Source organism: Meleagris gallopavo, chromosome 21, assembly GCF_905368555.1.
Source record: "Meleagris gallopavo chromosome 21, MGAL_WU_HG_1.1, whole genome shotgun sequence".
Taxonomy (NCBI): domain Eukaryota; kingdom Metazoa; phylum Chordata; class Aves; order Galliformes; family Phasianidae; genus Meleagris; species Meleagris gallopavo.
Genome location: NC_139424.1, coordinates 9,505,008 through 9,522,171, shown reverse-complemented (window position 1 = coordinate 9,522,171; position 17,164 = coordinate 9,505,008). Strand labels below are relative to the sequence as shown.

The 17,164-nt window shown below is 56.0% G+C and overlaps 1 protein-coding gene across 6 annotated transcripts in view; it reads right to left on the bottom strand.

Moving 5' to 3' along the window:
• Positions 1-17,164, bottom strand: part of RAP1GAP2 (RAP1 GTPase activating protein 2) — a 51,256-nt gene that overhangs the window by 32,145 nt on the left and 1,947 nt on the right. For 4 of the 6 annotated variants that reach the window (XM_085240542.1, XM_085240543.1, XM_085240544.1 and 1 more), the window contains exons 2-3: positions 16,734-16,850; positions 7,210-7,245 (exon numbers count right to left, since the gene is read on the bottom strand). In XM_085240542.1, the coding sequence (XP_085096668.1) occupies positions 7,210-7,245; positions 16,734-16,850 (153 nt within the window). Of the gene's footprint in view, positions 1-7,209; positions 7,246-9,545; positions 9,668-16,733; positions 16,851-17,164 lie in introns of those variants that run through there. The other 2 variants (XM_085240546.1, XM_085240547.1) reach the window with 1 other exon arrangement.

Below are 17,164 nucleotides of genomic sequence, written 5' to 3'. Positions count from 1 at the left end.
AATAAAGCTCTGGAGACGGAGAGCCCATCTCCAGGTGCACTGGCTGCAGTGCTGGGCCCCGTTGGCTGCCAGGACCCATTGCCAGAAGGGACAACCATGGGAGCAGCGCAGTGATGTCAAATCATTGCCGGGAATCAGCCACGGGCTCTGGCACAGCTCCTGCGCTCCCACACCCAGTGCTGCTGTGCCCCTCTGCGGGTGCAGCTCCCAGAGCTCATCACCCTGCAGCTGCACGGCCTGAGCCAGGCACTGCCCGTGGCTCCAGCACAGCAGCAGTGGGTGGGGAGGGAGGGCCCCCCTGCCCAGGGAGCGCCGGGCAGCGCGAGGCCCCCACGGAACACCCTGTGCTTGTGCAAACCAGGACACGCAGGAGCTCGCATCCGCGGCCAGATGGTGCCTTTATCAGTCCAGCCATTAAGCATCCCTCCCCCATTACAACAATATTTGCTCTTGGAGGGCTGATATTCTTTCAGGTGGCCTCCTTTTGATGGTCTGCAAACAGCTCCTATTTTGACAAAGCATAAATATAGCAGGAGGGAAGAAATATACAAACCAACGCAGTTTATTGCTTCTGAAGCAGAGCTAAAAATAGCCCCACGTGGCTGCTGAGCCCTCTGGGCAGATGTAATTGCGGGTAATCTGGCTTTAAACATGTGAAAGCTGTTGTGATAGGAACGACAACACTTCACATATGGGATTCAGCAGCAGCACACACCACAGTGCTGTGTCCATTGTCTCCTGGGAGCGGTGCACATATTGCAGGATTGCAGCAAACTGCCTGCACGTCATAGCTTGGGGTTCTGCATTAATAAACCCCCAAATGACCCCGAGCACCTATGGCAAGCCACCAAGAAGAAAGGGTCTAAAAAAAAACAAGCCAAGTCCCAACAGCAACAGTAGGGCTCTGCTGGGTTCCCCCCAGAGGATCTGCCCCCAACGTTAATGTAAGTTGATCTTACCAGGCAGAATGGCCAAAACACTCCCTGGTCCTTGGGGCCGCAGCCGCTCCCTCTCTGGGAACAGCTCCTCCATCCCATGCACGCTCTGGGACGTGCTTTGAGGATGGCTGCAGGGCACGGGGCTGGGTGGCTCCGGAGGAGGCAGCAGTGATAACCGCCCTTCCTGGAAACAGCGAGCACCCATCTGCTCACTGCAGATAGGGGAGCGATGCTGGGACTGCTGGATTGGGAAATCCTCAGCCGGCTGCTGAGCCCCACAAGGCTGGGGCTGTCCCACCACCGCTGCCCCACGGGGTGGGCACCCTCCTTGCAGACCCAACCCCTGCCATCCATCCCTCCGTGTCCCTTTTCATGGCACTGACAGCACTGCCACCAGCACGGGGTGTCCTGCGGTACAACATGCAGCGAGCAGCCCCAGCCCAAAAGGTAACTGACAACCCTGGCTCACCTCTGCCTTACAGGTGCCACGTGGCTGCAGCTGCCCAGGGCTGGCACAAGCAGAAGCCACCCTGGTCCAAGGGGCAGCTCCCCCTCCACCTGCAAACGTTTTCCTCTTGCACATGAGATCAGTGCCTCCATTCTAAGGAGCACCAACCTCTGCCTCTGTGCCTCTGCTTGGCAGGACCTGCCAAAGCCCCTCAGATCCTTCCAGACTTTTCTTCTTGAATTATATAATACCACAGGAAAAAAAGAGAAAAAAAAAGAAAACAGTTTTGTGCCCATTGAAAGTCATTTCTGTCCATAAAGAAAATAGGATATCAAGGCTTCTTCCAAGTTGTTTTTTCCCCCTTTAGAAAATGAATGTGATTTGTGACAGCTGTTCTGCTCTCACACACAGCATCAGCCAATGTGCCCCAAGCACTGCATGCAGACGGCTCTGCCCAGGGCTGCTTGCTGCCTGTAGCCCTGCCTGCATCAGCCCACAGGTGACACTGCGCTCTGCTCCAGTGCTGCCCAAGGACATCCACACAAGCCCAAGTGCTGCCTGCTGTAGCAGCCCAGGAAGGCTGGCAGGATGGCAGTGCAATGGCAGCGTGCTGCCCTCAGCACCCTCTGCAGTCCCATCTGTCTGCAGGTGACCTGGACCCAGCAGCAGCGTCAGAACACGTGTGGGAAGGGCAGGGCAGGGCCATCCCTATCTCAGCCCCACAGCAGCGCTGTCACGAGGGCAAAGCGCAGATTTCAGAGAAGCACCACGCTGTGCAGCCACCTCCTGCACAGCGCTGCCCCGTCCTGTTCCACAGCCCAGCAACCCGAACCAGCAAGGAAAACACAGCCGACATCAACTTCTTTGCATAAGGAGCAAATAAAGCAGCAGCAGCGAGAGCTGGCCGATGATTCATCCGAGACACCAGACGCACTGCCCTACTTTCACCCTCCTTTCACTGCTTTATACATTCCTCCCTTTAAATTACTGACTCCCACCTCCGCTTCCCCGCGCTGCACGGGGCTCTGTGCCCTCAGAACTGCATGCACTCAGGTACAGCCCTCTCGCAGGGCAGCAAATACAGCACAGAGCAGAGACAAGCCGTGTCCGTGTGCCCGCTGCTGGTCATGTGTGAGAAGAAGGGAAATGCTCCATGTGTGCCATCTCCTCCCAGAGCAGCAGGATTGAGTCATGCTGCATAGTGCTGGACACGAGCCCAAACCCACCCAGAGCAGAGGGGTTTTAGTGTTTGTTCGGGCTTTAATGTTTGTGTGTTTGCTTGTTTGTTTGTTTAAAGCACTCTGATGGCCGGAAGGACTCAGACCTCCATGCAGCATCCCAGGTGGTGATCCCCTCTGTCACTCGGATCCAACAGCAGCCACGGAAAGCAACAACACTGCATTCCCCTGATATTTCTTTGCACTGACATTTTTAAGTGATCATTCAATTTCTGAGTGAATTCTGCTTCCCCTCCCCTCACTGCCACATGAAACACTGCAAGAACCAACCCAAACGTGCACGAGGGGAAGCAGCTGATTTATGGCTCCATCACAGATGGTTAGCTTTCCAGCAAAATTTCACAAAAAAACAGGGATGAGATTACAGCCAGGGGACCAAGAAGGATAGCACCGGAAAAGCTTAGAAGAATTTGTTTTGATGAGATGAGCCACATGCACATCCATAAAAATCAATACAGCTGACAACAGAAGCGTCAGAAATGAAGAAGCGTTTCCCAAGGGTGAGAAGGGCGTCCTATAGCCGGTCCGATGACGCACGGTAAATCGTCCTCGTCCCAGCTGGGTACCCATCATCCCTCCTCCACGCACAGCGCGACGCGTAGATTCTGTCCCGCACTCGTCTGGGAAGTGTCACGGGCCCTTCTGTGTGCTTATATTTTGCCCCAAAAGCCCAAGCACAAACTATAATTCAAATCTCCGGTGTTCCCTGCGCGGCTCCAGCACCGCCCCGAGCAGCGCCGGCCCGCAGACGCCCCTTCCCGTCCCCCTCCTCCACCCCTCCGCCGGCAGCACAGCGCCACCGGGTGGGCGGTGGGAGCGCAGCGCCTCCGCGTCTCCCCTCGCCCCGAGGCCGCCCCGCAGCGCCACACACCGACCTCCCCCGGCACAGCCGGGAGCTGCGGGAACGCTGCTCGTGTGCAACTGGCAACCTGTCCCACACAAACAATTTTTCTCTCGCATTTCTTTACTAATTAATTTCATCAGCAGCCGGGCCGGTGAGGGGACTACTTCTGGAAGGTTCAGGTGGCAGATCCTGCCGTCCAGAAGATCTACAATTGCACACCCAAACAAGGCATGCAGCGTGCTGCCTAACTGCTCACAGCCCAGCTGGAACGTATGCACCACTACAGCCAGAGGGCAACTTCAAATATACATTTACACGTAATTATCCATTTTCACAGATGGTAATAAAATCAAAGGTATTTTCTCAGACAATCTTCTTCCCAGACCTTGTCCTCGCAGGACCTGAGCACACAGCTACAGCATAACGGCAGCCGGCCCTGCAGCTCCCAGCAGGAAGCCAACTCACTGCCCTCACCTTAGCACAGCTCTGATCCACGAGCACAGAAGAGCCTCAGGCACAGCTCACCTTGCTCAGCCCCGCGCTGCCAGGTGAGCACCGTGCACTCATCTGTGGGAAGGTGAGCTGTGCACACCCCAACCTGCAGCAGTTGGTGCACAGGGCTCTTCTGTTCCACAGAGACACAATTTCATTGCAATTTTTGCTTCATAAGGACAAAGAAAGTGGGGAAAACGGAGCCCCGAGGGCTGAGGAGAAGCCTCAGACAGAGGGTCCCCATAGGGACAGCGCCAAGCAGTTCACATCCCATCCCAGCATCCCTCCTTGCACTGAGCTCAGCACAGGGCTGCAATGAGCTCAGGATGGGGTGGGAGCATCTCTAGGACTTTCTGGCACCGCAGCCCCTGCATCTGTCCTGTGCAGATCAATGTGAGCGAGCTCACCTGGCCCAGGGCCACTGTGTGACACACGATGATCCTTTGCCATGATGACTTTCCCACTCTATCTATAGAGGTTGCTCTATCTGCAGAATTGCTCTGTGCTGGAATCCCGCTCCCACACACACCAATCCCTGCCCGCACAACCCAGTCCCACCTGGCAGCACAGCAGTGCTGGTGTCGGCCCCCCGGGGCTCCTGCCGGCAGCATTCCTCCATCCCACACTCCCCAGCACTGGCTCCAGCCCAGAGAGCTGCCAGCCCCCAGCAGGTGGGGTGCAGCCAGGCAACGCTTGGTGGCACCTCCCGAGAGCAGCCCATGGCCACGGCTCACAGCACAAACACACCTGAGCTCTGCAGAGCAGCCCATGGCTCTGCATGTCAGAACCTCAGTGCAACCCTTCTGAGTGCCCCAGCACCTCCAGAGCCTTTGCTGCACACTTTGCAGCAGCAGAACTGCTGCACAAAGCGAAGCTCTGCACGCACTGCCAGCTGCAAAGCCATAGCGCCGGGCACGGCCGGACCTGCACTCACCAGAGCTTCCTGGGCATTTTGGAGGCCGGACCCAAAGGCAGCAGCTCAGCAGCAGCTCCTGAACAGCACAGAGACGCTCGGAGCTCTGCAGCACGTTTGCTCGCTGACTGCACCTGCGAGTGCGTCCCGATGCCTCCCGGAACAGAATGAGGCCGTGCACACCCTGACCAGGATGCCAGGACTGCCAATCTCCCTCCCCCGGCGCTCCCCCTCTGCAGCAGCCACTTATTCTCTCCAGTCTCAAGTCCCTCAGACATATTCATGGTTACCATAGGAACTAATGAAAGCCAAATTAAAAAAAGAAAAGGGAGAGACAGATAGAGGGAAAAACTGCTTTGAAGCTCTGGTGCCACCTGTGTGTTTGTGTTCAGCCCGCTGTGTTCTGCAGCTCTGCACGAGTGGCACCCAGCTCCGCTCCCACTCCAGGAGCCCACAGGGACACACAGCCACCCCAGGGTCCCTCTGCAGCCGAGAGCTCCAGGCCCCAGCAGCACACACTGCTCTCCTCCGCCAGATTCCTGCAGGTCACATTTGATGTCTGCAGCACACGAGGCCTCTTGAAGCACCTCCTGGCGTAAGGCAGCAGCTCGTCTTTTTGTTAACAAGTTACACAGTGGAGCAAATTGCCTACGCCTGGCATCCCAGCCAGAAGGTTGCAGCAATAAAAAGAGGGCGTTAGCAAACCAAAACGGCTTTTACAAATATCTAATGTGGCTCTGGCTGGGCCCCAATTACAGAAACATTTTGCGAGGCAATCTGTGCACAAAGCAGAAGTGCTAAGAGGTTGTGGAAAGCATCAGCTGCAAATGGATGGAGCAACTGCAGGGGCACGCAGCTGTGCGAACACCTCTGGGCCACATGTGACACGGTGTGGCCACAGCCCCCTCCTGCACTGTGGGCAGAGCACCCCGGGGCCCTGCAGCCCCCAGCAGCACCCGGCATCATGCTGGGGCCAGCATGGCACTGCTGCAGAGTGACAGGGACTGATAACAGTGCAAAGGAGCTTCTGCTCCATGGAAAAGCACATTGCTTGGAGGGGTCACCGCAGGCACTGCTCCCATAGCTACAGCTCAGCAGAGCTCTGGCTGCACTTCACGAGTGCTTGAAGTCACCTCCCAGGAAGTAGTTTTCATTCCCCTATCGTGCTCCGAGAGGCTTTGCAGACATGCACTCGTGCCAGGAAACACATCTCAGCAGCAAAGATGTTTTGCTATCACCAAAATGCATTATGTAGGGAGGGAAAAGGAAAAAGAAAAAAAAGAAACCAAAAGCAGCATCTGCCCCCAAATCAGGCAGGCGGTGCAGGGGAGCACAGGGGATGAGCACCCCTGGGCTGTGGGGCCACAGCCTTGCCCAGCACTCAGCTGCAGCCCCTCGTGTGCACACCACGGTCACCACCCCACAGCCAAGCGTGCAGCCACGCGAAGGCACTCAGTGCCCGTGGTGGGCACAGAAGGTCCAACAACTACACAGAAGGTGTAACAATTCTGCCTCAGAATTGTTACAAAGGCCCTGAAAAAAAATTAAAAACCAGGGCGCAGCACAGCATGGTGTACAAGGCACAGAAAAAGAAAATGCACTGAGATTGCCCCTGAGCTGTAAAGTTGACTTAAACTTCTCATTAGTTCACCAAAAACCCAAGCGGTGAGCTTAGCAACGGCGCTTCTGTTGTGCTGTTTGCAAAGGGCATTTCATGGGCTTGTTCATGCAGCAGGTTACCAAAAGGCTCTCTCTATATTTTTCCATTAATGAATAATTTGCACAGGTAATGATTATAAAGTGAAACCACATGAGCAGTTACCTGCCCAAGTTACCTTGAGCCCAAGGGAGGCTCAGCCAGATTTCTGCGCTAGCACACCTCAATGCTAACGGCGCCAGGAGCAGCAGGAGCACTCATGGTGGAAAATCCCCAACCTTGGAAGTGGGACTGTGGAGAGACAGGGGCTGACACGGGATGTCCCTGGAGCTGGGGTTGGCTTTGTTGGTGAGACCTCCAAGAGAGAACTGCGGCCACAAGGACACGTTCCCGGTGAAGCGTGCTGGGCTGCCCGGAGCTGTCTGGGTGCAGCAGGCTCCATCCCCGCGCTCTAAGCCAACACCATCATCACACCAAAACACCTCACCCCACCTCACTGCGGATGCAGGACGTGCCCGGTGTCTCCCAGGCAGTGCACAACAGGGCAGCCCCGTGGAGCAGCACCAGCACCAGATGGAGGCGGCCAGGGCTGGGAATGAACCCTCCCCACACAAAGCCAGCCCAGCCCACCAAGCACTTTGCAGGACAATGGTTTACAAGAGAAGAGTACAGTACTCACTTCATCTTCAGGCTGGCCAGCATCGTCTTGTCAATCCTGGGGAGAGAGCAGAGCAGTGTTATTGTGGGCACAGGGCTGTGTCTACGCCACCACGGATCCCGCTCGTGTGCCCACGTTCAGTCTGAGGACCCGAGGTACAAATCCTGCCCACACACAGCCCAGCTCATTCTTGTACTTCCTTCTTGGCTCTTCCATATGGGTTCAGCTCTCCCACCCGTGCTCAAGCTCCCCCCATGCTCTACTCCCCAGCCCCCCCACAGTCTGTGTGTGATGAGGACAGAGCTGAGACACCTCTGTGCAGTGCACCAGGACCCACACCAGACCCCCCAGCCCTGCGGGAAGCCCCAGACATGGTAAGGACCCACAGTGCAGCAAGGCCAGGTGCTGAGGTGCAGCATTCATTGCTTTGGTACTGGTGATAAATGATGGTCCCCACGGAATTATTGTGGTTAAAGCCATATTAATATTAATTGATGCAAATCATTATAATGTCTCGAAATGCAAAATGATGTCCTTTGGCAGTAATTGTAAGTATTACGATATCTGCCACGTGGGTTAGTTCCCTATCTTTAAAACCAACAATAACAAAAAGCCAAAAAAAAGTAATTCCGAAAGCTCTGCTGCGTGCGCTGCAACCACAGTGCTGCAGGAGCACAGCTTCCGCCCCGCAGTGCTGCACCTCCCCGGCACCACGAGGCCACAGCAGCAGTGATGCAGGGCTGCATCCCGAGCTGTGCCACGGCCCGCGGGGGCTGCTTCTGCAGAATGAGAAAGAGCACCCTCTGCTCCACAGCTGCACGCTAAGCGAGCACAGGGCGCTCGGCGCAGGACAGATGCTCCGGCGGCACCGCGCTCCGGCTGCAGCCCAGCTGGCAGCGTGCACGTGCTGCGCGGCACCGCTCAGTGCCCATCCCTGCGCTGTGCACTGCTGTGTCTGAGCACAGGGAGCCCCGTGTGGGCACGCTGCTCCCACGTCCGTGGGAACGGATGCGGCCGGCAGAGATAAAAACAAGTGCGCTCAGCGCAGGGCTGCGAATAGCAGCTGCAGCCCAGGCAGGGCGCGGGGCGTGCCGGCCAGCTGTGGGCTGACTCCCTGCACTGCCACAGGAAGGGCGTGCGGCTGTGAGAAGCGGGCGGCCGGGCTGCGGGGAGCACTGCCTGCACTTCTCACTGTGCAGAAATTGATTCTGATATTAAATGAAAAGATGCTGCTGCTCCCTGGTCAGCCCGCACCCAGCACTCCAACAGCACGCAGCCATTCAAGGACAGCGCACGACAATTTTCCTGTGCTGCTCACTGGTTAGCTGTTATCTCTTCCCTGCAACTGTCAAAGCAAAGAAGAAGAACTGAGCGAAGCCTGGATTACCCCACGTGCCCTGCAGAGCAGAAGGCAGCAAGATCCACCTGCACTCGTGCCACCTGACTGCTCAGGGGACGAGCCCAGCACTGCCACAAACGGCAGCTGGAAGGCAAAACCACAATTCCTTCCCACTGCAAAACAGGCCCAAATGTCACAAAACTTATTTACAAATTAGTTAATCAGAGTGCTTCCTTGTAATTTTTATATCAAGGAAAGAAAACACGCAGCAGAACACCCGACTCCAGAAGGCTTTGCAAACCCTTGGCCAGCGCGCTGCCATCCCACACCGCATCTCAGTTACTCAGCACTTCCCGGGGGCCCAGACAGCACAGCAGCCACCAGCACTCCTCCCCAAACCACTGCTGCCTATCAGGAAGCCCAGCGCCGGGAAGCAGCCACATATAGCCCTGGGAGGACACCCTGCTGTGTGCCAACAGAGCTGCCAAGCTGTCAGCTCAGCTATCAGCTCCCATGACCTGACCATAAACGCAGCACTGCCCTGAAATAAAACAACTTAGCGAGAAAAAGAGGAGGAAGGGCAGAGGGAGAAAAGTGCTATTTTCGTACAGCCTTTCTCTATAGATCAACACAACTCTTAGAAAAGGGACACAAGAAATACAGCATTCCACTGAGATCAGCGCAAGGGTGGCAGCCACAGTGCTCTGTGCAAGGACAGGGCGTGCAGGGAGGGATCAGGGAAGCGTCAAGGGCTCCAAGCCAGGTGGGAGCATCCCACGTACTCCCAAGGCTGCTGCGAGCATCGCCGCCTGGGCAGTCCCCATGGAGTGAGCAGGGAGCTGACAGCCACAGGGTGCCCCACAGGCGCTGTGCCACGGGAGCTCCGCACAGCAGCAGCGGGAGCAGCGCACCCTCCCCAGCATCCCTGCACTCCCGGCAGCGGTCAGGCTGTACCGTGAGCTCCCAGAGCAGAAAGGAAAGCCATGGACAAGCAGGCACTGAAGCGAAAGCCACCCACCAGCCATAGCCACCGAAGGAGACGCTGCGCTTCCTCTGGAACATGGTGGCTGCTCGGCGCTGCCGCGGTGCTGTGACTGGGGGACGCAGTGGCCGTGCTGGCAGCATGCTGCACGGGGCTCACAGAGGACTGCTGCTTCCTGCCAGGGTGGGGGACCCCGAGGCCGCCAGGTTGGCCGCCCTACGCCTCGCTCCGAGGCGCATGCACATGCACACACCCACCAGAAAGTCATTTCCTTTTTTTTTTTTTTTTTTTTTTGTGACCTTTTTTGCAGCCTTATGTACAAACATTGCATTACTGCTAACGGCCAGAGCCATGCAGCACCACAGCAGCGTTTGGGCCATGGCGCAGTGGAGTCGCACTGGAGGTAAAACCAGCAGCTCTGTCACAGCCATGGGCACCCGCACAGCCACTGCAACACAGCACTGCCGTGTCATGTCAGCAGTGACACCACCTGCCCAGCAGCTCCATGGGGCTCACACTGCACTGCTGGGAAGTTCGGGAACCCTAAGCATGCTTCCAAAAGTCTCAGCACTGCAGAAGTCAGAGCAAACCCAGTGTACCCTATGGGCTACGGGACAGCAGCACATAGAGTGCTACACAGAGACACTCGGATTCTGCCTGATATGGGGAAGGAGGAGGAAATAGAGAACTACGGGGAGAAACAACATCCAGGGCAAAAGCCCAGACTGTAACCCAGCTATTTCAGCTCTCACTTTTCTGCCCTCATTAATCTCTCCTTGAAGGAAAAGATATATGATGAAAATCCTTTGTATTTTAAAGCTCTTAAGGACATTTGTTTAAAAATATAAAATCCAAAGCATGCCGCTGGCTTGGAAACCGCAGCCCAGGCACCACAGAGCACCTGGTGCACATAGTCCGTGGAGCACATTCCTCCCCAGCCTCCTGCTCCACACCAAACCTTTGCTGCTGCAGCAGCACAATGCACTCACTTCACTCCACGCGGTCACGGCTGGCTGACACACACCAGCTGATCTCTGCCCAGAGCTGCTCACCATTTCCATGCCTGAACACAGCAGTAGGAGCTTCCCTGCATGGCTGAGTTCTGCACTGCATCAAAACAACGTGGCTGCAGCAGCTCCCGCACACCCTGCAAACACCGGCATGGCATTGGTAGCCATGGGAAGCCTCAATCCACAGCTGGCATCACATCAGAAGCAACTCTGAGAGCAAAGGAAAACAGGAGCTCTCCATGTAGAAATGTGCTTTTACAGCGCTGTAAGCACCGATTACTGCATCTCACTTTGCCACCCCAGTCCCTGTGTGAATTCACTGGTTTGGAGCTGCAGGAGGCATCAGGCAAACAGTGAGGGCTGCAGGAAGCAGAGCAGCGAGCACCCGGCCCTGAAGCCCCGTGAAAAATGCAAAGAGACGGGCATCATTTGGACCGAGCAAGCCTAGAGTTATCCTGACATGGCAACCCAAGCTCTGCAGGGCTCTGCCTGCTGCCCTGTGCCCACCAGCGTCAGTTCAGCTCCATGGGCACCTCCCCGCTGTGTGCAGGGACCTGCCTGGGCAGCCGCACTCTGCAGTTCAGCCAGGAGTTTGTCTGCAAGGACACATTCCTGCTTTGCTCCTTCCCTCCAAGTTAGCTCACATGGCTGGGCACAAAAAAAAAAAAACCAGAGGAAAAAAGCCTCCTCCTTTCAGAGCAGCAACTGATCAGCCAGAGCCAGGAAACAAAAGCCTAGGGGAAGATGCCTCCGTGGTGCCATCTGCATGACACAAAATTACAGTCTCCCAGGGGATCTCCAGCGGAACCAGAAGAGCTCATTGCCCAGCTCACCACACAGCTCCAACCTGCTCTTCTCCAGGCACAGGGCAGAGCATCCAATTGTTAACGAGCAAACAAATACAGCCAAGCCCTGCTGGAGCTGTGGGGCCTGGTGAGCAGGGGGTGCCCAGGTTTTCAGGTGGCTCCATGGTGGCACAGCAAGAACAGGCAACAAAGGAGTGAGGTGAGAGGGAGGAGAGGCCGCAGTAATAACAGTGTGCTGGCAACTGCGTGCCATTAAAGCTTAATGAGTACAAACTACTGGGTGGATCCTGTTTACAAAGGGAGGCACACTGCCAGCCCATGCTGGGGCCGCGGCTGCTGGGCAGCCCTGCTGGGGATGGAGCTGGGGCAGTGGGGCTGCCTCCAGCACCTCCACCGTGCCCAGCTGCACCGCAGAGGAACGCAGCAGAGTGAGCTGGATGGGAGGTAGCCCAGAGAGGCTCCAGCTGTGCCTGCACCAGCCACCTTCAGAAACATGCATCTGCATGGAGATTCCGGCTCCGAGAGCCCCTTGGGCAGCTGCATGATTCCACAGCCCTGCACAGCTCCTGGCAGCACGGAGTGCTGGATGCAGTGTCAGTACCTGAGCTCGGGGTCTGCACAGCACAGAGGGCCCCCACGGCAGAGCCGGGTTCTGTCCAGGAAGGGCAGCACAATTCTTCCTTCTGCTGTGTGGGCTGAGGGAGATGGATTGCATCATTAGTGCTTTAATATTGCATGTGGCGCACTGAGGGCATTCATCTTCCCATTATGGTTCTAAGGAAGGTTGTGGGCACCCAGAAATATTAGATTTTGTCCTGGCAGGAAGAACACGCTGCGCATATCAGCAGCCTCAGAGCAAAGGAAAGGAGTCCGAATTACTTCTGACTCAGTACATGGAATATTTTTAACAGCAATGCTGCTGGAGTAAGATGAAGTGAGGAGCTCAATGCCTCAAGCAGCAGCATCCCACAAAGGCTGGGGCTGCAAGCGCAGCTCTCCAAGGCAGCCATCCCCCAGCCGGCAGCACTGCAGTACCAAGTGGTGCCATGGCTCTCACCAGCAGTGAGCAGAGCAGCTGCCTGCCCCAGCAAAGGGCAGCACGGCTCTGACAGCCGCACACCCACCAGGCACCCGCCTGGCACAGGGAATCCGAGGGCCTCTGCCAGACGGAGCCACTCTGCTCCTCGGGAGCAGAAGGAACTGAGCTGCACCAGCTGTTTATCTAAAGCCCGCTTGTTAAACTCATTAGAGAAGGCTCATTACATCCGAGGTTTAACTGGGAGGATCAGCCTGAAACATAGAGCAACAATTGCACACACATCCAGACAGAAATGGAGAGCTAATTCCCAGCAAAATGCTCAACTGGCCAGAAAATAGCGAGGAAGTTCAGCACGTACATTATCAGCAGCTTTCCAAGCGTTTTAGAGAGGCAGCCTTACCCCAGGTGCTCCTGCCCAAGGATTAGGCAGCAGTGGGAAAACTCCCGCTAGAGGAGGACAAAAGTGGACAAACTGTGAGTCCTGCTGTTTCCCCTGAGGCAGGCAGCAGCACCTGTAGCTCCAGAGCTGCACCCGGGGGAGCAGGGAGTGCACAGCCCAATTCCTGCAGCAAGCAGACAGGATGCGACCACAGCCTGCAAAGAAACTGTGGCAAGACAGAAAAAGAACTGCTTAAACTGCAAAGCAGGGCTGGCACAATGTGGGGGTGGAAGAAAAGCACAGATATTAAACTGGAGCGCATTTGGGCTAGAAGTTAGGAATTTATAAGCTTTAATACAAACAGCCCCTGGAACCTCTCCCTGAATGGAACCACAAGGAAGGAGCAGTCCATGCAGTCCTGCACACCTGCAGCACTCCTGCACACTGCACTCACGGACACTCACACCCACTCCCTCAAGGCCCAGGAGCAGATGACTGAGACGTGGCCGCCTGCAGCCAGCAGTGCTGCTGTGAGATTGGGTTTAGGCAGCAATCGGCACTCAGACTCAAGGCCAAACTTGTAAATGGCTCCATCCAAACGCTGCAAGCAGGACGCACCAGGTTTGGATACAAGCTTGTCAAGACCTTGCTAGACCTTGCCAACATCACCTGGATTTTTCCACCATTTTGGGCAGGTTTGCAAGATCTGGGCTAGATCCAAATGAAGAATGAAGAAACAGCCTTCTGGTTGGCACCCAACTTGGAGGCAGATGTTAAGCGTAAGCAGGGATTCATCTGCCCCCATGAAATTGGAAAGAGGTCTGGGGAGGATGATCTGTTTTTAGCTCGTGGAAAAAAAGCCCTATGGTAATGTTGCTGCTGAAGCACCGTTCCTGTTTCCACAGCAGCCACTAAGGATGCGCAGAGCAGCCTGGCTGCAGGTGGAGGGCAGCAGCAGCAGATGGGCTCCGAGCACCCCCAGATCCACTTCCACACAGCGCTCATGGAGATGGGGGGAGGGGGGAGGATGCCACGTCTCAAAGAGAAGAGCGCTGCTGCTGTGGCTGTCACGAGCTGCCCTTTGGGAGGGACCCGCAGCAAAGGGAGAGGGCAATGTTTGTTGGAAGCAGCACACGCAGGGAGGCCACCTGCCGTCTGGAAGCACAGCTCTTGTTGAATCCGAATTTAGACTCGCTGGCCTGTTTCCAACTCTCGATAAATCGCACCATGGGGACAGATATTGCGTCCCTTGTGCTCCTAAAGCAACAAGCAGCCTTAAATAAAATAGTAGAGCCCAGAGTATGCAAAAGATGAGGAAGTAAGACAACAGGATCCATCTCACGCCCGTGCACAAGGATGCCAACAACACGCAGCCCTTACAGCCCCACGCTGGGCACCACTCGCCCTGCCCGCGGGGTGAGCGGCACGAAGGAAGCACCGCGCTGTGCCCATGGGCATCGTGCCTCCACCTGGGAGCGGTGCGGGCTGAGGGTGCCTGGGAACACAGCACGGCAGTCTCTTCCCTCATCCTATTTCTGTCAGACAGAAGCTCTGCAGGCTCACCGGTAGCGAGGTGCCTTGCTACAGGCAGGACGGTACCTCCAGCCCCACCAAGAGCTGCTCAAAGCCCCCACCAGCCACCACAGTTCCCATGAGCAGAGCACCAAGAAGCCCTTCTGAAGTCGCCTCCTTTGAATTTTCAGCATTTAACCTTAGCACTGGCAGTCACTACACCAAGAGATCGTCGCACAGAGGGCACGCTCCCGGTGAGCAGGGGGTGCCCCCATCCCCATCCCCATCCCCATCCCCGACACAGAACGCCCACACGCCTCCAGTGCTCACTGCATTATTTAAACGCAAACTGAATTGTGAAGCATTCCAACAATAGCTCTCCCAGCTGCGCCTCACTCTCACATCCAGCCGAGCCCATCCCAGATCAAAACAAGGAGCAACGCAGACCTTAATATTTCCTCTCAGAGGCTTACCGTACAGATTTGCATCCTGGTCTCCACATGCTATTTAAATCCTTCCATGTACTGCGATTGCAGTTCAGATCTGGAAGGACTCGGAGCACCTTACCTTGATTTCCCGGCTGCTCCCTCTACGCACAATTAACACTGCAAGCATCAGCGTCGGATGAGCGCAGAGAAACGGATTTCTCCGCCCCGCGGCAGCCCGGGGCGCAGCTGCAGCTATGGCACCGTGGCTGGGGGTGCTCTGCTGACAGAGGCACCGGCGCCGGGGGGGGCGGCACAGCCGTGCTCTGCAGCCCCGCAGCCCCCGCAGTGCATCGCACCGCTCGCCGGGGGCCGGGAAAGAGGAGCTGCGGGCAGTGCGAGCAGCTGCTGCTCGTGGGGCTCTGCAGCATCACCAGGTGACCCCGGCAGCACGGCTGTGGCCGTGCCCACAGACCTCCCTGCGACTGTCGGAGCTAAAGGACTGTTTGGTAAAGAGAGGCAGAAAAAAAGAAAAAGAAAAAAAAAAAAAAAGGAAAAGAGCCCTGCCATGATAGAAAATGGAGCAAAAATCTGTGAATTCCACTGTAAAGCACATTTCAGCCTCATGTGAGCCCCTCCATCTGCTATGGCTGAGCTGAAGACAGACACAGACTGCATCCAGGCAAAAAAAGAGTTCCCGGGTCAAACTCTGGATCCAGAGGAATGAAAGGCAAAATTCCTGTTCCTCCTGATGGGGACAGGTTTGGGGCCACCCCTTGTGGTTTATGGGACTTGTCCCAGACTCTTCTGAGAGTGCAGATATTCACAGACAGGCACACACCAGCAATCCCACCGAAATTAAATGAGTTTTTAAAAAATGGCTGAAATTACAAGTGTGCACCAGTGGGATTGGAGGGCAGAGGTCTCCGAGATCAGACGTGGAACAAAGAGCACTGTGTATGCAGAACTGCATCGGACTCCATGTCCCCATCCTGCTGTAAGTGCTGCTCAGGTGAGGCCGATGAGCACAGTGACATGTGTCAGTAACAAAGCTAATAGAACAGCCACTACACCAACCCTCCCTGTGATCGCCCACCCTGCTGCTCGGCTTATCACCATCACCACACAAAGAAAGAGCTCCTGGATCTCCGGCAGCTTGGGGCCGTGCTCGCTGCCCTCTGGTGCAGAATCTCCCCTCAGTGCCCCCCAACACAGCTCCATGCCATTCCCTCAGGCCCTGCCACATCCCTGGAGAGCAGAGCCCAGCACAGCCCTGCGGATCACTGTGGGTCGCCTCCCAGCCCACTGGGAAATCAAATCGATCCCATGGAATTAACTCCAGCGGCACTTAACACTAATTATAAATTACATCACAAGCATTTAAGTTTCACACGAGATATGTGCCTGGACACTGAGATTAATGCAAACTTTGATGGCAATTTGCAAAAAAATCATTAAAAAAAATCAATAGCAATCACAGAGCATTTGACTGTTCCCACAAAGCCTCTCTGGTGGCAGAGGAATCCCCATCTCGGGAAGCAGCTCGTGCTCCAGCCCTTCCTCCTCCTCCTCTCGGTCCCACTGTGCGCGTGTGGGCAGACCCCACCTGTGGGCAGGCATGCTGCAGGGCTCTGGGGGTCTGCTGGAAGGGGAAAGACTTTCAGCACGCAACCACCCAGGAAGGGGCTGCCCAGCTCTCCTAATGAGCAGAAACGTGGACACGGTGCTATGCGTTCCTGCAGGCCCACCAGGCTTTTATGTGAATGACATTTTACCACCACTCAGGTCTAGCCCAACAGCAGTGCGTGTGGCACCAGAGGCAGACAGAGCCCTCACACATACCCACAGTGTGGCTCCAAGACACATTTCCAAGGAGTTCTGAAGGAAAGACTTTAAGCACTGAACAAAATCGCGGCGTCAGAGCATAGAGGGATCGCTTACAGCTGCACCAGGGCTGGGCAGCCCCCGGATCCCAACGCCTTTGCTCAGCAAAGCCGGCGTGCGCTGCGTGCAGTGGGGCGAAGCAAGGCGCAGGGGCAGCGTGTGCCGTTACCTGCTGGGTGAGCCCAGGTCGGCGCGGCTGACGATGCGGTGCTGCTGGGGAGAGTAGAGCCACTGGAAGGCCGTCAGCGTCCTCTCCTCGATACGGAACCGGCCCTCCCTCACGTACCTAAAAATAACAGCAAGAAAGGCTGAAATATTTATTAGCACGGTGCTGTCGAGAGAGGGAGATGCAGGGTACAGGGAGCAGCTGGCCCAGAAACGTTGCTTGAAGTTGCAAGTCAGGCAGTAATAATAGCAGCATGTTCTTTAGTGAAAGCAGCAAAATTACAAAATCAGTGCCCCACTTGAGCCTCACAGCGTCCCCACAGCCCCAGCCAGGTGCCGCCCCTGGAGCAGCACCCTCTGACATCCCGCCGCAGCTCCTCATGCACAGAAAGGCAAACAACAAACAGTTGCAGAGCAGTGGGGACATTTCCCCAG